General features: G+C 43.0%; 1 protein-coding gene across 6 annotated transcripts in view; it reads right to left on the bottom strand.

Annotated features, from left to right (window-relative positions):
- Positions 1–547: 547 nt before the first annotated feature.
- LOC135504303 (histone deacetylase 7-like) overlaps positions 548–21240 on the bottom strand; it is a 76631-nt gene continuing 55938 nt past the window's right edge. For 4 of the 6 annotated variants that reach the window (XM_064922733.1, XM_064922728.1, XM_064922729.1 and 1 more), the window contains 18 exons: positions 20987–21088; positions 20649–20814; positions 20101–20303; positions 19705–19905; positions 19360–19570; positions 18970–19103; positions 18714–18834; positions 17099–17148; positions 16198–16305; positions 16019–16074; positions 15544–15631; positions 7494–7613; positions 7166–7263; positions 3991–4109; positions 3194–3327; positions 2897–2978; positions 1164–1302; positions 548–1021 (listed from right to left, as the gene is read on the bottom strand). In XM_064922733.1, the coding sequence (XP_064778805.1) occupies positions 979–1021; positions 1164–1302; positions 2897–2978; positions 3194–3327; positions 3991–4109; positions 7166–7263; positions 7494–7613; positions 15544–15631; positions 16019–16074; positions 16198–16305; positions 17099–17148; positions 18714–18834; positions 18970–19103; positions 19360–19570; positions 19705–19905; positions 20101–20303; positions 20649–20814; positions 20987–21088 (2175 nt within the window). In that variant the 3' untranslated portion in view covers positions 548–978. The remainder of the gene's footprint in view (positions 1022–1163; positions 1303–2896; positions 2979–3193; positions 3328–3990; positions 4110–7165; positions 7264–7493; positions 7614–15543; positions 15632–16018; positions 16075–16197; positions 16306–17098; positions 17149–18713; positions 18835–18969; positions 19104–19359; positions 19571–19704; positions 19906–20100; positions 20304–20648; positions 20815–20986; positions 21089–21240) is intronic. The other 2 variants (XM_064922730.1, XM_064922731.1) reach the window with 2 other exon arrangements.

The following is a 21240-nucleotide window of genomic DNA, read 5'->3' as shown; positions in this document are numbered from 1 at the left end:
TGTCCATGTGAACAATGTATAAAGACATGTGTCCATGTGAACAATGTATAAAGACATGTCTAAGAACAGCAGTGGAATAATCAGAATACAATCAGGGCAAACAGGAAGTTTTTGCAAATGCACTTAGAAATACTAATTTGTGTATACATGCATGAGTCTTCTTAGAATGTGAGTGGATTTCAGAGGAGAAAAATATCTTCCAATCCTCAAAGTTGAACAGATAATAAAATAATGTAGAGCCCCCCCTCGACGTTTGGAATTTTCAACGGTTCACATTACGGAATGCACAGTGCAAAAAACAGATAAAACCACATCTTCATTTTCTTCTTTAGTGGTTAAACTGAATATTAATGACATCATCAAGGATTGACTGAGCCATTCAGCAGTTGCCAGGTGCTGGCCGGTCTCGGTCTCTCTCTCTCTCCAGGGCCATCCTCAGAGCCACTGACTGGTGTCTGCTCTGCTCACTGACACAACAAGAGACACCCACAGACCTGGTGCTAGTATTGCTTTACTGTAAGTGCCTCAGTAAGACCTATTATGTCTGTACTTTAAAAAAAAAAGTTTTTAAAAGGCCAAAAAGTGGTCAATATCACGGCACCTGGCTGGTATCCTTCTGAATACACACAATATAAATGATTCTGTATTGCTGACAAATGGACAGAGTTAGTTTAATAATCAGTTGTATGAGAATATCTTTTATCTCACATATACACTGACAGGGCTTTGGTGTGGTGTCAGAAGGCTACATGAGTTCCACTGTGTTGAGTTCATTCTTCACTGTGTTAAGGTGCGCTGCATATAGTCTGAGGAGAATGGACGGTGGTCTTTGAGGCACTGTGTGATTTTAGGGCCTCATTGGTTAAGGCAGAGATCCACAATCTACACTCCTCCCCCTCGTCGTGTGACAGGGAAGGATCTCCGAGGCTATTGGGATGTCCTGAAGGAGAGGTCTGTGAGGTTAAAGGTCAGCATCTTCTACATGGAGTCCTCATCTTGCTCCATAGGCTCGTCTGGGTGGCTGGGGGAAGCACAGAGATGATGGTTAGGAAAAACATAACTCATCACATTTGTAACATACTGTACAGAGGAGTCTGCCCTTTCTGTGAACATTGTGGGGAGTATTTAGTTAGGAGTGTTGGGTACTGGTGGTCAAGTCATACCTCCTGCTGGTCAGGACCCCCACAGACAGAGAGGCCAGAGCATTGACAGCATCAGTCTCCTCACAGTCTCTCCTCTGAGCACCCAGGTAGGACAGTCCCACAGAGCTACTGAACAGCTTCAGGGACTGCCAATACTGACCTGAAAAAAAAGTAAGCACAAACACTTGGATGGGAGCTGTGGGCACTTTGGCTGCAGTCAGAAGGTCTGGATGTCCAACTGACATATTTGGTCAATAACAAAAGTTTATCTCAATACTTTGTTATATACCCTTTGTTGGCAATGACAGAGGTCAAACGTTTTCTCTAAGTCTTCACAAGTTTTTTACACACTGTTGCTGGTATTTTGGCCCATTCCTCCATGCAGATCTCCTCTAGAGCAGTGATGTTTTGGGGCTGTTGCTGGGCAACACGGACTTTCAACTCCCTCCAAAGATGTTCTATGGGGTTGAGATCTGGAGACTGGCTAGGCCACTCCAGGACCTTGAAATGCTTCTTACAAAGCGACTCCTTCGTTGGCCGGGCGGTGTGTTTGGGATCATAGTCATGCTGAAAGACCCAGCCACGTTTCATCTTCAATGCCCTTGCTTATGGAAGGAGGTTTTCACTCAAAATCTCACGATACATGGCCCCATTCATTCTTTCCTTTACACGGATCAGTCATCCTGGTCCCTTTGCAGAAAAACAGCCCCAAAGCCTGATGTTTCCACCCCCACGCTTCACAGTAGGTATGGTGTTCTTTGGAAGCAACTCAGCATTCTTTGTCCTCCAAACACGACGAGTTGAGTTTTTACCAAAAAGTTATATTTTAGTTTCATCTGACCATATGACATTCTCCCAATCTTCTTCTGGATCATCCAAATCCTCTCTAGCAAACTTAAGACGTGCCTGGACATGTACTGGCTTATGCAGGGGGACACGTCCGGCACTGCAGGATTTGAGTCCCTGGCGGCGTAGTGTGTTACTGATGGTAGGCTTTGTTACTTTGGTCCCAGCTCTCTGCAGGTCATTCACTAGGTCCCCCCGTGTGGTTCTGGGATTTTTGCTCACCGTTCTTGTGATCATTTTGACCCCATGGGGTGCGATCTTGCGTGGAGCCCCAGATCGAAGGAGATTATCAGTGGTCTTGTATGTTTTCCATTTCCTAATAATTGCTCCCACAGTTGATTTCTTCAAACCAATCTGCTTATCTATTGCAGATTCAGTTTTCCCAGCCTGGTGCAGGTCTACAATTTTGTTTCTGGTGTCCTTTGACAGCTCTTTGGTCTTGGCCATAGTGGAGTTTGGAGTGTGACTGTTTGAGGTTGTGGACAGGTATCTTTTATACTGATAACAAGTTCAAACAGGTGCCATTAATACAGGTAATGAGTGGAGGACAGAGGAGCCTCTTAAAGAAAAAGTTACAGGTCTGTGAGAGCCAGAAATCTTGCTTGTTTGTAGGTGACCAAATACTTATTTTACACCATAATTTGCAACTAAATTCATTAAAAATCCTACAATGTGATTTTCTGGATTTTTTTTCTAATTTTGTCTGTCATAGTTGAAGTGTACCTATGATGAAAATTACAGGCCTCTCTCGTCTTTTTAAGTGGGAGAACTTGCACAATTGGTGGCTGACTAAATACTTTTTTTGCCCCACTGTACAAAAATACAATAGAGTGAGAAACAAAGATGGAAAAGGGGGACACGGGTGTCCTTTATTTGAGACATGAGGAGTTGAATGACTGTTTACCTACCATGTATCTGTATGACTCTCAGTAGCGAGCGAACACTGTTAGCATTGGGCTTCTGCAGCAGCACCTCCTCTGACAGAGGCTCCTGTATGGACAACACAGTGAGAGAGGAAGGCATCAGACCACTCATCAACAACATTCACCTTAACAGTCCTCCCTAGATTTCCTCACTCATATCATTGAATATTCCTTATGAGGGAATACACTTCACATAAACCTGTGTGGTATACTTAACATGATTTAGGAAGGGGTTTTAAAGTAGTTTATAAACTGCTTTAATGCACCTTAAACCAGTCTCACCTCAATACCCAGCAGAGCGCTGACGCAGGCCTCAGAGGCGTCACAGATGGCCGTGAGGTCGTGACCTCCCTCCAGAGCCATGATCACCCGGCCTCCAGCCAGACCCATCAGCTGCCGGGTAAGAAACCCAAAACCTGACGGACACATCCACATCAACACAGTTAATATGGGATGTGGTGGCCAACTAAGCATGGGAACTTTGCATGTAGCCTAAATCATGTTCAATACGGCATTTCAACCCCTTTTCTAGATTGACAACATGGGAATATACTGCAGGGCATGTATCAATCTTTACGACATTTACAGCGCAGATTAACATACAGTAAATCCCTAAAGACACACACATACAACACTAACAAAAATACAACTACAGATGTAGGATCTTAATTTGAGCCAGTTTGCAACAGCAGGAAAATAATCCTGCAGCAACAGGAAATGTGAATGATTATGTGGAATTTTGTAGGAGTTGATCCATTTTTCGTGAGGTGAAAATCAAGTCTGAAATTTCAAAGTGGAAAGTACAAACTTTAGGAGCCTTTTTAAACATCAAATACACTACAAGTTGAACAGTTCCTAAATTTCAGAAAAGTTATCCTGCAACAGGGTGATTACATGAAGATCCAACATCTGTATTGTCCCTCCAACTTGATTTTTTATCATGCCATTTTATATTGTGTACCAGGTCAATGCTTATAAATGTCTTACCTTCCATTTATCAAGAACTAACTAGCAAAGATCTAAAACCACTTCATAGGCTAGCTCGGGGTCTAAAGTGTACTGAGGAAAACCTTGCTTACATTTGGAGGTGACCTTGTAACCCCCTAGAGGTGCAGGGTGTCCCTCTGCTGCATCGAACCCCGAGGAGACCAGGACCACGTCAGGGGAGAACTCCTGAGCTATGGGCATCACCACCGTCCTGCAGGGAGAAACATTAAACAACATCTATGTCATTTAGTCCACTAACAGCCCTGCCTGGCTGTTTCAGACAGTGAGGAGAGCATGGTTGGGGTTGAGCTGCTAGGGAGTGGGCCTCCTGTTGTTTTCTGGGCTGGTGTCCATCACCCCTCTCTGTCAGAGAGTCAACCAGCACAGTACAGAGCGGAGCCGCCAGCTAGCAAGGAAGCTAACGCAGGCATCTCCGCTGCCGCCCGAGTTCAAAGCCGCCATAGGCGCGTCTGGTTCCCATTTGGAGCTTGTCACTCTCCTCACGTCACTGACAGCCTGCCATCTGGGATCCATTTGGGTTCATTATCCTGCGTTTGGATTCCTCCAGCCCAGACCCCCCCACTCCCCACCACACTAACTAACCCCGCCTCCCCTGTAGACCAATAAAACCTTCCATAGTCCCCTGTGAGCCCAGCTATAGACAGACTACAGGGAGAACAAGAGAGAGAGGGAGAGGGCTCATTAAAGATCAATCAGAGAGAGGGAAGGAGAGAGGAGAACAGGAATGAGAGAGGAGACAGGGAGGTGGGGAGGGGTGTAGAGGTATGTGGTGGATGGCAGCATTCCCTACCCCTGGAGTTTAGAGAAACCGACTGACAATATTTCACCAACAAATTTGTTGCGCATTCTAAATCTGTGTGGGACAGACGTGCGGCAACAAAATATGTATTTTCAGATAACAAAAACAGTTATAATTATTATTTCCAAGGATGGGGCATTATTGTGTGGAAAAGTAAGGTATATTAGGAATAATCTGGTTTGTTACTTATTACGTTGAAGTGAAAAACCTTTGTTGAAACCTTTCCAGTACTATGTTGTCATTCTCATTTTGTTTGGCTGGCTTAACGGTGGGGCCCACCCACTTGGTTGTCTGCCTGCAGTGTGGACCCTCTTACTGTGTGGTTGCTACAGTTTCCTATGGTTGCCACCAGACAGCAGACCAAACAAACATATAGAGACTCCATTAGAACTTTCAACTTCCCACCGGTGGCAATTAAGTGCCATGGAGGAAATGTCAGTGAAATGTCTGTTTAATACAACAACCACCAAACCTGGAGACAATTTAATCTTACAAAAAATCTTATTAAAATGTTAAAAATTGGGACCATACACATGCACTTCAAATGACTGGGATTCAGAAGTGTGTCATTCAATTTACAGTATATTGACAGCAGTGCTCGGTAAACTGGAGTGAAGGACACTGTGCCCCATGTTGTTTTGCCGAATTGTAGAGCAAACTCTCCCCAGTGAGCAGTAGACAATCACGGTGACACCCAGATGGTTATTACCAATATTACAATTTATTTCTCATGTTGGCTGCTATCCTAATCAAAATAAAATCAAGAGGGATGGAACAAAATGGCCACGTTAGCTCCCTACCGCCAGCGACATGTGGCATGTCACAGTGACATCCAGATGGTGACCAAGATGTTTCTCCCTCACCCGTGGAAATAAACATCACTTCATTTTACACCTTTTAACTAGAGTCATGCTGCATCATAAACTAGCTAGCTGGGAACACTGGCTGCTTAGCGGTTATCAGGACACCTGACGAAACTAACCATTCGTCTTAACCGGACTTTCAACTGTGAGACTGTGAGACACGTCATTGATTTGGGCAACATGCGTGTCCGTATAGCTTCCAACGTGTTGTTAAGTTTGTGATTTTTTTTGGTGATGTCACTTCTTGCCACTGGGGAGCAGTAAAACAACGTGATGGGTCAGGTCAAGTTACATTAGGTTTAAATGTAGAGTCAGAGAGATGACAAAGACGCACCAAGTACACAGTAGTAGTGGGTCAATTTCCTCAACAACCAGGAGCGGTGAAACGTGAGGCTAAACTTCTCTGCTGTTTTGGTCCTGAAGCTACCATGTTGTAGCAGAGTGAAGCGCACCCGTGCACATGCGCAGGTACTCTGTGTGACTGTGTGAGAGCAGTCTTGCATCGCACTTATCTCAATGGGCACGTTTCTCTACTAAGACGTTGCTGACTCCTGCCAGATCTCACAATACCTGGATAGGTATTTTACTTCTCAGCTAATCACATCAAGGTCGCATTCCCCTGCTTAGACGATGGATGCATCAGCCAACGGTTGTGTGCATGTCATCGAATGTACAGTCAGGCACCAGACTGCTATAGCATATGATGTGGTTAACTGATACGTATAATACCTATCTATCTATCTATCTATCTATCTATCTATCTATCTATCTATCTATCTATCTATCTATCTATCTGTTGTAAGATCTGGCATGCGTCAACAACGTCTGAGTAAAGGAACACAACCAACATGTTATCCCAATCTGATGCCCGACTGCACAGTCGATGACAAGGTTGATTCATGCAAGGTCTGAGCAGAGGAACGCGACCAATAGCTGCGGCGCTCACCGTGGTAACGTCATCTCAACGAGTAGCCCTTTCCTACAGTCAATGACCAAAAGCGCCGTCTTTGACCCTATGGGTGGAATGTTGTTCATAATTTTCATAATTTCATAATAAAAACACGACAACAATCCAGTGTTTCTATGTCAAACAGTTTCGATATATTTATATTCTGTGATTTATATAAAGTGTAATATTGGGATGCAAACTCAAAATGTTACATTTCAACTCTATATCTGACATGGTACAAGTGTCTTGTTTTTTTCAGGTCTATACTTTTATTTCAAAGTAGATTTGTTTAAGACTACCAATTATTCATTCCTTTCCTGATTTAGCCCACTGCAGCAAAGGTGAATCTCAATGGGACCATGCTTGAAAAACCCATTACAAAAAAGCTAGAAACCCCATTGAAAACTCCATTATATTTTTGCCAAAACTTTCAAGAAAGAGAACAAAAACGGAACATAATTCATTTTTGTTTTTATTTTTGTTAGTTTTGGAGTCAGTCAAAGATAACAGTTTCAGTATAGTTTTAGTATTTTCTGTTAGTTCATTATTTTATTTCAGTTGACTTTTTTCATGATTCGTTTTTGTTTTAGTTTCAGTTTCAGTTTATATAATAACCTTGGTCGGAGCTGTCTTACCTAAAAGCAGTGATGTACTCAGCATCACTCATAGGGGGGTCCAGACCTCCAGTCCAGGCCACATTAACATTGAAGCCCTCTCCAGCACCAGATCCCACCTACAACACAGACAGAGACCTACTGAGACAAAGCATTCTCCATGGAGAGGAGGATACAGTCAATAAGAGTAACATAGAGGTGCTAGAGGCAAAGCACATGTAGTATAATCTGGACAGACGTCTCTCCACTGTAACTTTGGAACCTAGCTAGCTCTTTCAGTTTCTCTTGATGTCGTCTGAGCCTACTAGCAGAATTCACCGTGTAGAGCTGAACCAATGATGTCAATTACCTCAGCCGGCCCGCCGCTGCCAGGGAAGAAGTTGCCATCGTCATAGCGATGCAGTGAGATATACAGCACACTGGGATCATTGTAAAACACTTCCTGGGTCCCATTACCATGGTGAACATCCTAACCGCAGGACAGGGATGGAAGAGAACATTTGGTAACATTAAAACCAATAACTGCTGTCTCGTGTTGTCATATCCTAGGCCTCATCAATAGTAACCAGTAACTAATGTGAGACAGAACTCATGTGTATACTGTACGTGTTATGTCATATCCTAGGCCTCATCAATAGTAACCAGTAACTAATGTGAGACAGAACTCATGTGTATACTGTACGTGTTATGTCATATCCTAGGCCTCATCAATAGTAACCAGTAACTAATGTGAGACAGAACTCATGTGTCTACTGTACGTGTTATGTCATATCCTAGGCCTCATCAATAGTAACCAGTAACTAATGTGAGACAGAACTCATGTGTCTACTGTACGTGTTATGTCATATCCTAGGTCATATCTGAGCTAGGCCTAGGCCTCATCAATAGTAACCAGTAACTAATGTGAGACAGAACTCATGTGTATACTGTACGTGTTATGTCATATCCTAGGCCTCATCAATAGTAACCAGTAACTAATGTGAGACAGAACTCATGTGTATACTGTACGTGTTATGTCATATCCTAGGCCTCATCAATAGTAACCAGTAACTAATGTGAGACAGAACTCATGTGTATACTGTACGTGTTATGTCATATCCTAGGCCTCATCAATAGTAACCAGTAACTAATGTGAGACAGAACTCATGTGTATACTGTACGTGTTATGTCATATCCTAGGCCTCATCAATAGTAACCAGTAACTAATGTGAGACAGAACTCATGTGTATACTGTACGTGTTATGTCATATCCTAGGCCTCATCAGTAATAAGTAACCAGTAACTAATGTGAGACAGAACTCATGTGTATACTGTACGTGTTATGTCATATCCTAGGCCTCATCAATAGTAACCAGTAACTAATGTGAGACAGAACTCATGTGTATACTGTACGTGTTATGTCATATCCTAGGCCTCATCAATAGTAACCAGTAACTAATGTGAGACAGAACTCATGTGTATACTGTACGTGTTATGTCATATCCTAGGCCTCATCAATAGTAACCAGTAACTAATGTGAGACAGAACTCATGTAACCAGTAATGTGAGACAGAACTGTATACTGTGTGTTATGTCATATCCTAGGCCTCATCAATAGTAACCAGTAACTAATGTGAGACAGAACTCATGTGTATACTGTACGTGTTATGTCATATCCTAGGCCTCATCAATAGTAACCAGTAACTAATGTGAGACAGAACTCATGTGTATACTGTACGTGTTATGTCATATCCTAGGCCTCATCAATAGTAACCAGTAACTAATGTGAGACAGAACTCATGTGTCTACTGTACGTGTTATGTCATATCCTAGGCCTCATCAATAGTAACCAGTAACTAATGTGAGACAGAACTCATGTGTATACTGTACGTGTTATGTCATATCCTAGGCCTCATCAATAGTAACCAGTAACTAATGTGAGACAGAACTCATGTGTATACTGTACGTGTTATGTCATATCCTAGGCCTCATCAATAGTAACCAGTAACTAATGTGAGACAGAACTCATGTGTATACTGTACGTGTTATGTCATATCCTAGGCCTCATCAATAGTAACCAGTAACTAATGTGAGACAGACGTGTTATGTCATATCCTAGGCCTCATCAATAGTAACCAGTAACTAATGTGAGACAGAACTCATGTGTATACTGTACGTGTTATGTCATATCCTAGGCCTCATCAATAGTAACCAGTAACTAATGTGAGACAGAACTCATGTGTATACTGTACGTGTTATGTCATATCCTAGGCCTCATCAATAGTAACCAGTAACTAATGTGAGACAGAACTCATGTGTATACTGTACGTGTTATGTCATATCCTAGGCCTCATCAATAGTAACCAGTAACTAATGTGAGACAGAACTCATGTGTCTACTGTACGTGTTATGTCATATCCTAGGCCTCATCAATAGTAACCAGTAACTAATGTGAGACAGAACTCATGTGTATACTGTACGTGTTATGTCATATCCTAGGCCTCATCAATAGTAACCAGTAACTAATGTGAGACAGAACTCATGTGTATACTGTACGTGTTATGTCATATCCTAGGCCTCATCAATAGTAACCAGTAACTAATGTGAGACAGAACTCATGTGTATACTGTACGTGTTATGTCATATCCTAGGCCTCATCAATAGTAACCAGTAACTAATGTGAGACAGAACTCATGTGTATACTGTACGTGTTATGTCATATCCTAGGCCTCATCAATAGTAACCAGTAACTAATGTGAGACAGAACTCATGTGTATACTGTACGTGTTATGTCATATCCTAGGCCTCATCAATAGTAACCAGTAACTAATGTGAGACAGAACTCATGTGTATACTGTACGTGTTATGTCATATCCTAGGCCTCATCAATAGTAACCAGTAACTAATGTGAGACAGAACTCATGTGTATACTGTATCGTGTTATGTCATATCCTAGGCCTCATCAATAGTAACCAGTAACTAATGTGAGACAGAACTCATGTGTATACTGTACGTGTTATGTCATATCCTAGGCCTCATCAATAGTAACCAGTAACTAATGTGAGACAGAACTCATGTGTATACTGTACGTGTTATGTCATATCCTAGGCCTCATCAATAGTAACCAGTAACTAATGTGAGACAGAACTCATGTGTATACTGTACGTGTTATGTCATATCCTAGGCCTCATCAATAGTAACCAGTAACTAATGTGAGACAGAACTCATGTGTATACTAACCAGTAACTAATGTGAGACAGTTATGTCATATCCTAGGCCTCATCAATAGTAACCAGTAACTAATGTGAGACAGAACTCATGTGTATACTGTACGTGTTATGTCATATCCTAGGCCTCATCAATAGTAACCAGTAACTAATGTGAGACAGAACTCATGTGTATACTGTACGTGTTATGTCATATCCTAGGCCTCATCAATAGTAACCAGTAACTAATGTGAGACAGAACTCATGTGTATACTGTACGTGTTATGTCATATCCTAGGCCTCATCAATAGTAACCAGTAACTAATGTAACCAGAGACAGAACTCATGTGTATACTGTACGTGTTATGTCATATCCTAGGCCTCATCAATAGTAACCAGTAACTAATGTGAGACAGAACTCATGTGTATACTGTACGTGTTATGTCATATCCTAGGCCTCATCAATAGTAACCAGTAACTAATGTGAGACAGAACTCATGTGTATACTGTACGTGTTATGTCATATCCTAGGCCTCATCAATAGTAACCAGTAACTAATGTGAGACAGAACTCATGTGTATACTGTACGTGTTATGTCATATCCTAGGCCTCATCAATAGTAACCAGTAACTAATGTGAGACAGAACTCATGTGTATACTGTACGTGTTATGTCATATCCTAGGCCTCATCAATAGTAACCAGTAACTAATGTGAGACAGAACTCATGTGTATACTGTACGTGTTATGTCATATCCTAGGCCTCATCAATAGTAACCAGTAACTAATGTGAGACAGAACTCATGTGTACTATACTAGGCCTCATCAATAGTAACCAGTAACTAATGTGAGACAGAACTCGTGTTATGTCATATCCTAGGCCTCATCAATAGTAACCAGTAACTAATGTGAGACAGAACTCATGTGTAGGCCTACTGTAACCGTGTTATGTCATATCCTAGGCCTCATCAATAGTAACCAGTAACTAATGTGAGACAGAACTCATGTGTATACTGTACGTGTTATGTCATATCCTAGGCCTCATCAATAGTAACCAGTAACTAATGTGAGACAGAACTCATGTGTATACTGTACGTGTTATGTCATATCCTAGGCCTCATCAATAGTAACCAGTAACTAATGTGAGACAGAACTCATGTGTATACTGTACGTGTTATGTCATATCCTAGGCCTCATCAATAGTAACCAGTAACTAATGTGAGACAGAACTCATGTGTATACTGTACGTGTTATGTCATATCCTAGGCCTCATCAATAGTAACCAGTAACTAATGTGAGACAGAACTCATGTGTATACTGTACGTGTTATGTCATATCCTAGGCCTCATCAATAGTAACTAATGTGAGACAGAACTCATGTGTATACTGTACGTGTTATGTCATATCCTAGGCCTCATCAATAGTAACCAGTAACTAATGTGAGACAGAACTCATGTGTATACTGTACGTGTTATGTCATATCCTAGGCCTCATCAATAGTAACCAGTAACTAATGTGAGACAGAACTCATGTGTATACTGTACGTGTTATGTCATATCCTAGGCCTCATCAATAGTAACCAGTAACTAATGTGAGACAGAACTCATGTGTATACTGTACGTGTTATGTCATATCCTAGGCCTCATCAATAGTAACCAGTAACTAATGTGAGACAGAACTCATGTGTATACTGTACGTGTTATGTCATATCCTAGGCCTCATCAATAGTAACCAGTAACTAATGTGAGACAGAACTCATGTGTATACTGTACGTGTTATGTCATATCCTAGGCCTCATCAATAGTAACCAGTAACTAATGTGAGACAGAACTCATGTGTATACTGTACGTGTTATGTCATATCCTAGGCCTCATCAATAGTAACCAGTAACTAATGTGAGACAGAACTCATGTGTATACTGTACGTGTTATGTCATATCCTAGGCCTCATCAATAGTAACCAGTAACTAATGTGAGACAGAACTCATGTGTACTACTGTACGTGTTATGTCATATCCTAGGCCTCATCAATAGTAACCAGTAACTAATGTGAGACAGAACTCATGTGTAATGTGAGACAGAACTGTACGTGTTATGTCATATCCTAGGCCTCATCAATAGTAACCAGTAACTAATGTGAGACAGAACTCATGTGTATACTGTACGTGTTATGTCATATCCTAGGCCTCATCAATAGTAACCAGTAACTAATGTGAGACAGAACTCATGTGTATACTGTCATACGTGTTATGTCATATCCTAGGCCTCATCAATAGTAACCAGTAACTAATGTGAGACAGAACTCATGTGTATACTGTACGTGTTATGTCATATCCTAGGCCTCATCAATAGTAACCAGTAACTAATGTGAGACAGAACTCATGTGTATACTGTACGTGTTATGTCATATCCTAGGCCTCATCAATAGTAACCAGTAACTAATGTGAGACAGAACTCATGTGTATACTGTACGTGTTATGTCATATCCTAGGCCTCATCAATAGTAACCAGTAACTAATGTGAGACAGAACTCATGTGTATACTGTACGTGTTATGTCATATCCTAGGCCTCATCAATAGTAACCAGTAACTAATGTGAGACAGAACTCATGTGTATACTGTACGTGTTATGTCATATCCTAGGCCTCATCAATAGTAACCAGTAACTAATGTGAGACAGAACTCATGTGTATACTGTACGTGTTATGTCATATCCTAGGCCTCATCAATAGTAACCAGTAACTAATGTGAGACAGAACTCATGTGTATACTGTACGTGTTATGTCATATCCTAGGCCTCATCAATAGTAACCAGTAACTAATGTGAGACAGAACTCATGTGTATACTGTACGTGTTATGTCATATCCTAGGCCTCATCAATAGTAACCAGTAACTAATGTGAGACAGAACTCATGTGTATACTGTACGTGTTATGTCATATCCTAGGCCTCATCAATAGTAACCAGTAACTAATGTGAGACAGAACTCATGTGTATACTGTACGTGTTATGTCATATCCTAGGCCTCATCAATAGTAACCAGTAACTAATGTGAGACAGAACTCATGTGTATACTGTACGTGTTATGTCATATCCTAGGCCTCATCAATAGTAACCAGTAACTAATGTGAGACAGAACTCATGTGTATACTGTACGTGTTATGTCATATCCTAGGCCTCATCAATAGTAACCAGTAACTAATGTGAGACAGAACTCATGTGTATACTGTACGTGTTATGTCATATCCTAGGCCTCATCAATAGTAACCAGTAACTAATGTGAGACAGAACTCATGTGTATACTGTACGTGTTATGTCATATCCTAGGCCTCATCAATAGTAACCAGTAACTAATGTGAGACAGAACTCATGTGTATACTGTACGTGTTATGTCATATCCTAGGCCTCATCAATAGTAACCAGTAACTAATGTGAGACAGAACTCATGTGTATACTGTACGTGTTATGTCATATCCTAGGCCTCATCAATAGTAACCAGTAACTAATGTGAGACAGAACTCATGTGTATACTGTACGTGTTATGTCATATCCTAGGCCTCATCAATAGTAACCAGTAACTAATGTGAGACAGAACTCATGTGTATACTGTACGTGTTATGTCATATCCTAGGCCTCATCAATAGTAACCAGTAACTAATGTGAGACAGAACTCATGTGTATACTGTACGTGTTATGTCATATCCTAGGCCTCATCAATAGTAACCAGTAACTAATGTGAGACAGAACTCATGTGTATACTGTACGTGTTATGTCATATCCTAGGCCTCATCAATAGTAACCAGTAACTAATGTGAGACAGAACTCATGTGTATACTGTACGTGTTATGTCATATCCTAGGCCTCATCAATAGTAACCAGTAACTAATGTGAGACAGAACTCATGTGTATACTGTACGTGTTATGTCATATCCTAGCCTCATCAATAGTAACCAGTAACTAATGTGAGACAGAACTCATGTGTATACTGTACGTGTTATGTCATATCCTAGGCCTCATCAATAGTAACCAGTAACTAATGTGAGACAGAACTCATGTGTCATACTGTAACGTGTTATGTCATATCCTAGGCCTCATCAATAGTAACCAGTAACTAATGTGAGACAGAACTCATGTGTATACTGTACGTGTTATGTCATATCCTAGGCCTCATCAATAGTAACCAGTAACTAATGTGAGACAGAACTCATGTGTATACTGTACGTGTTATGTCATATCCTAGGCCTCATCAATAGTAACCAGTAACTAATGTGAGACAGAACTCATGTGTATACTGTACGTGTTATGTCATATCCTAGGCCTCATCAATAGTAACCAGTAACTAATGTGAGACAGAACTCATGTGTATACTGTACGTGTTATGTCATATCCTAGGCCTCATCAATAGTAACCAGTAACTAATGTGAGACAGAACTCCTAGGACAGAACTGAGACAGAACATGTGTCTACTGTACGTGTTATGTCATATCCTAGGCCTCATCAATAGTAACCAGTAACTAATGTGAGACAGAACTCATGTGTCTACTGTACGTGTTATGTCATATCCTAGGCCTCATCAATAGTAACCAGTAACTAATGTGAGACAGAACTCATGTGTATACTGTACCTGTGTTTACATACATGTACACAAACTGCCAGAATAAATTAAACAAAGTATGGATACAAAGTATATTAAAAGCAGTGCTTCCACACAGGTGTGATTCCTGAGTTAATTAAGCAAATAAAACGTCCCATAATGCTTAGGGTTATGTATAAAAATGCCCAGTTGTTCATTATTTTGGCTGCCATGGCTAGAAGAGATCTCAAAGTAGCATAGAGGGTTTAAAGGGATTCTGGAGCGGCGCCTGAGTGTTTTCCACCACCATCAACAAAACAGCAAATGATGGAATTTCTCATGGAAGAATGGTGTCGCCTCCCTCCAATAGAATTCCACACACTTGCAGAATATATGCCAATGCGCATTGATGCTGTGCTGACGACTCGTGGTGGCCCAACGCACTATTAAGACACTGTTGGTGTTTCCTTTATTTTGGCAGTTACCTGTACATAATTCATGTGTTTATACATACAGTACATCATGAAGGTCAGTACTAGTAGTTATTGTCAAAATAGTACTAAGTCAACTGAGACGAGGACACCAGCAACACAAATAACGCTGCTACTGTCAATGTTACAACCACTCCAACTGTAGTCCCTTACCCAGTCAACGATGAGGATCTTGTTGGCACTCAGTTTCTGTTGCAGCTGTTTGGCTGCAATGGCCACTGAGTTGAAATAGCAGAAACCCCTGTAGCAGAGAGAGAGAGAGAGAGAGAGGCAGAGAGAGAGGCAGAGAGAGAGAGAGGGAGAGAGACAGGGTGGAGGGCAGAGAAACATACATTATCACTACAAGATGATAGTGGTTAGGATAAGAGAGAAAATGGTGGAATTCCTAGGAGCCAACTCAGCACACTAATCGGAGGAGAGTAGAGAAGAGGCATAAATCTTCTCTGTTCTTCTCCTTCCCAGCTTCACTATCAGGCCATAAATATCCATCGTCAGACAGGCTGCTGACACTGCAAAGCTCAGCAGAGCCCGGTGTGGTTAGCCTGGGCACGCACCACCACAAGGAGTATAGTATACACGAAAATCAACACACACACACAGTAGATATGAGAATATGAAACAGACTCACATTGGGTTGGAGGGGTCAGCATGGTGGCCTGGGGGTCTCACCACTGCAAAGCCATTCTGGAGAGAAACAGTCAAACAAAACATTATCATTCAGCATTCTTTGTCAAGTGGCCTAAGGCAGTTGGTGAGGCAGACCAGAGCGTGATTGGATGAGGAGTGGAGTACAGATCGGTGTCTTACCTTGAGTTCTCCTTTGGCCACTCTGAAGGCCAGCTCTGTGACGCTGCCTGCAGCCATGCGTGACGCCGTGGATGTATGAGACTCGTTCCAGATTGTGTCATTATCCACCTGCCAATCAAAAACAAAACAACATGAGGGTGAGTGACAGGACAGCAGTCAAGCTGGATGGAACCGGTCATAAGCATGCGTTTAGAATCTGCTAGCATGCTATAGGGAGTTCCAGTACATCAGGTGAAGGGTTTTTCTTTCCATGGTTTAAACAACACCAACTAATAGTACTACAGGCACACTGGTTTTGGAGGCAAACAGACCTCACCTCAATCATTTACCGGACTATAACATAGCTGTGTGATATATTTACACAGACACACTCTGTGCCATAGAGATTTTCTATCCAGGCAACAGAGGAACAGGACCATGCGAACATGGTGTTGTATATACAGACCTGAGGGGTTGGCATTCCCTCAGGGACTTAAACATTCTCCTGTCCACTCCATTTTATCTATCCATTTTTTCTGTTTGTTCACAAACTCGCATTTCTAGCCGTCTGGCTCAGACAATGAAATTGGAGGCATGTCTTTAATCCCTCGTCATGCGCATATTGTTTCTATTAGTTTGAATTGTCATGGTCCGATGGAGATCGTCAGGCAATTTATTGACATGTCCCAACGCACTCATGTTTTCCTCTTTCATTTCCACCGCCTCGTCTTCTCATGGCCCTCTCCTGGAAACAACAGCAACAACTACCATCACTCTAATCAATCTGAATGGACTGTATCATATAACCGTTGTCAAGGACTTGGAGGGAAGAATTGCCAACTGAAATCGAGAAATGTTGTGCGTGTTGTGAGTGAGAGAGAGCTAGGGGAAAATGTGTGTGTGTGTTGGGCCTCTCACGTACCCCTACTCCTCCACATGGCAGCATCACAAACATCCTTTGAGAGAGAATGCCTGAGGGAGAAAAATGCAAAGAGGATTTATTAACCAAACAATCAATGTTAACAGCTCCTTTTCAAACAATTTTACATTAGAAATGAGTATCAGACATTACTGTGTGTATCATCACTGTAGTGACAACTTAAATACATGACTGAGTTGACTACTAAACATAACGGATTCCAAAGTGCTATCAATACTGTAACTTTAACCAAAGGCAAATCCCTAGTTACGAGGGACACCAGAGTTACTAGGGACACCAGAGTTACGAGGGACACCAGAGTTACTAGGGACACCAGAGTTACTAGGGACACCAGAGTTACTAGGGACACCAGAGTTACGAGGGACACCAGAGTTACTAGGGACACCAGAGTTACTAGGGACACCAGAGTTACGAGGGACACCAGAGTTACGAGGGACACCAGAGTTACTAGGGACACCAGAGTTACTAGGGACACCAGAGTTACTAGGGACACCAGAGTTACTAGGGACACCAGAGTTACTAGGGACACCAGAGTTACTAGGGACACCAGAGTTACGAGGACACCAGAGTTACTAGGGACACCAGAGTTACTAGGGACACCAGAGTTACGAGGGACACCAGAGTTACTAGGGACACCAGAGTTACGAGGGACACCAGAGTTACTAGGGACACCAGAGTTACTAGGGACACCAGAGTTACTAGGGACACCAGAGTTACTAGGGACACCAGAGTTACTAGGGACACCAGAGTTACGAGGGACACCAGAGTTACTAGGGACACCAGAGTTACTAGGGACACCAGAGTTACGAGGGACACCAGAGTTACTAGGGACACCAGAGTTACGAGGGACACCAGAGTTACTAGGGACACCCAGGGACACCAGTTACTAGGGACACCAGAGTTACTAGGGACACCAGAGTTACTAGGGACACCAGAGTTACGAGGGACACCAGAGTTACGAGGGACACCAGAGTTACGAGGGACACCAGAGTTACTAGGGACACCAGAGTTACGAGGGACACCAGAGTTACGAGGGACACCAGAGTTACTAGGGACACCAGAGTTACGAGGGACACCAGAGTTACTAGGGACACCAGAGTTACTAGGGACACCAGAGTTACGAGGGACACCAGAGTTACGAGGGACACCAGAGTTACGAGGGACACCAGAGTTACTAGGGACACCAGAGTTACTAGGGACACCAGAGTTACTAGGGACACCAGAGTTACGAGGGACACCAGAGTTACTAGGAACACCAGAGTTACTAGGGACACCAGAGTAAGTAGCTTTACTTTACAGTGCTGTTGCCAAACTGTTACCAGTAACGTAAAGCAGTGGTTCCCAACTCCGGTCCTCGAGTACTCCCAACAGCACACATTATTATTGTAGCCCCCGACAAGCACACCTGATTCAACTTGTCAACTAATCTTTAGGCCCACAATGAGTTGAATCAGGCATGTTTGTCTAGGGCTACAACAAAAATGTGTACTGTTAGTGGTACTCAAGACCAGCGTTGGCAGCCACTGACCTAAAGGCTTCTGGCACAAGGCCTGATGCAGTAGACCAGTACATCATAACATCTGTAGTGAGGACGTACCGGACAGCTTGCGATTGTCCAGTTTGAGGCGGTTGAGAGGATTGGTGCCATACAGAAGGACATGACGCTCTGAATGGACCGACTGCAGCTCCTCCAGAGTGGCCTTCCTACCTCGGATAGTCTGTTGGAACACAGACCAGACAGAGCAACAGATAAGGGACCAGGTGGAGACAGCTATGGTGTCTTCTAGTAACTTGTAATCAGTGATATGGATGTATGTGTAATACGTGTGTAATGATAATGGTGATGTTTGTACCTCACACTGGCCCCTGAGACCTCTCTCCTGGAGACGTGACCAGATACTCTGGATCCTCCCAGCATGCTCTGGGTGGCTGCTGTTGTCACCACATGTGCACTGGTGCTTCAGCATCTGAGAGTCATAAACCAGACCTGCAACCAAACACAGACAGACATTAACGAGACTATTTCCAGTGATTACTACCCATTTCCTCCAAATCAACAGCTATAAGACAGATCTAACCACAATGAGAAAGTTAATCAAAAAAATGCAATTAAATAATATCAACTTATCAGAGAATCCCTGACCAGGCCTCAGATTGAAATACGGCCACAGTAGGGATAATAACCTACACCTAGGTAGGTCCTCGTGGTGGCAGTGTGCCTGAGTGTGTGGTTCACTTCTTACCGGTGGTGAAGCGTGGTTTGCTCTGTGGTTCTGGGGTGGACAGGGGTAGGGGTTTGTCTGGCAACGTGAGGGATGTGGAGGCTGGCGAGGACTGGGTACGGGAGAGGGGGCGGTGGGCACCGCCAAGCATAATGGGTACCGCCAGTGTCTCCATGTGGGCTGTCTGGCGACGCAGCTGCTGCAGCTGTTTCTGTTTCTCCCATAGCAACGACTAGAGAGAGAGAGGGAGGGAGATAAAAAGAGTATGCCAAACCTGCACGAACAAAACCCTTTGCTGCTCTCTGCTGGAAGTTGAAGGAGACATGTTCTAGTGTTCCTCTACCATCCTCTGTGTCTGTATCTTACCTGGTTGAGTATCAGTGTGTGTTGCAGGTTGATCTGTCCTCCCTGGCTGTCTGCCGCAGACACGAGCTCCGCCTCCCTCAGTGACTCCGCCCTCGCTCTGCCCTGATAGATATCGCTGGGCGCTGGCCCCACCTCCTCAGAGTCCATGTCCTCTGAGGGGATCTGTTTGAGACGAGGCTTCTCACTGGTCTTAGACATCAGCTTGAACACATAAATAATGATCCATTTAGCTTTATTCACTAAATTATATCAAGGTATTTTTGCCAAAAAAAAGACAGCTGCTGGCAGATGAAGCCCTCCTTGGATTGTACAAAAATAATCCATTACAACAGAGTGAGTGAGCATGGGAGTATATGTGAGCAAAGAGGGATTTGTGAGGGTGTGTAAGTCACTCACCTTTCCCAGATGTGTCTGCTGTTTAAGTCTCTCCAATAGTTGGCTGTTGTGGTGCTGCTGCAGCAGATGGGGGTGAAGGGATCTGGGGCTCTGGGGCAGGGGCTCTGAGCGAGTCCGGCTCAGAGGCTTGTGAGGGCCCCCTTCCGGGGCCAGATGATCCGTCTGGGGGGAAAACTGCAGAGGAACAGGGCCCAGGCCTGGAACTGAGACCAGAGGAGACAGGCAGAGTGTGGCTATAAGTCTGACTGTTTGTCAAGGCCACAAGGTGGCAGTGTCACAATACCTATGACAGCAGCATAAACATTTTCTTCATAGCTCTTTCACGGGAGGCTGAAGAAAGGTCCTGATGCCGACAGAATCCAGTTTAGCAATTCAGTATTGTTTCAGACTTTTAGGTAACACATTCCTGGCAAGGACTTCTCCTGTTCTATGTCAACGTCAAGTTACATGTGAAAGGAATTTTCACTACCATCTACAAAGGCAATGTTTATTGGACGGCAAACTTATTATACAAGCCAGAATTGTATTTGAATGCTGTGGTGTCTCACCAGCGAGCATTGGGGCGTGCACCAGTCCGGAGGGCTCCAGGACGAGGACAGGCTGGAAGTGAGGGGACCCACTCTGCTCCTCCGTCCCCAGTGGAAGGTAGACAGACTGGCCTCCCGTCACCATAGGCACCCGACCCACCTTCAGAGGGGACAAGTCTCCATCACTCTGCACACATACACATAGAATGTGGCGAAAAGTTAACTAGTTGCTATCAAATAAGAATCTTAGTGTTGTTATTTTTTTCAATCTCATTATAATAATGAAAAGCATTGAATTCATAACCTCCATAACATCTACAGGTCTACATACTTTTCTTCAGGTTGTGTGATATGCTTACCCTGGCATTGGCTGGCAGGCCCAGTGTGATGGTGGGTCGGACTGAGGAACTCTGGACGGTGAAGTGGGCTAGAGACCCATCCTGGAGCAGCAGTCTCTGGGCCTGTGGGGATACAACATGAATTCAACTATATTGCCTTGACTGTGTACTCTCAAACCTGATAGGTACCTCCGCAGGTGCAGGTCTTGTGTGTACTGTACATGTACGTGATTAAGTGATTTTATGTTAGTGAATAGATAGTGAGTGTGTGTGAG

This window comes from Oncorhynchus masou, chromosome 18, assembly GCF_036934945.1.
Source record: "Oncorhynchus masou masou isolate Uvic2021 chromosome 18, UVic_Omas_1.1, whole genome shotgun sequence".
NCBI lineage: Eukaryota > Metazoa > Chordata > Actinopteri > Salmoniformes > Salmonidae > Oncorhynchus > Oncorhynchus masou.
Note: the sequence above shows the minus strand (reverse complement) of the source record. Positions and strands in the feature narration are given on the sequence as shown.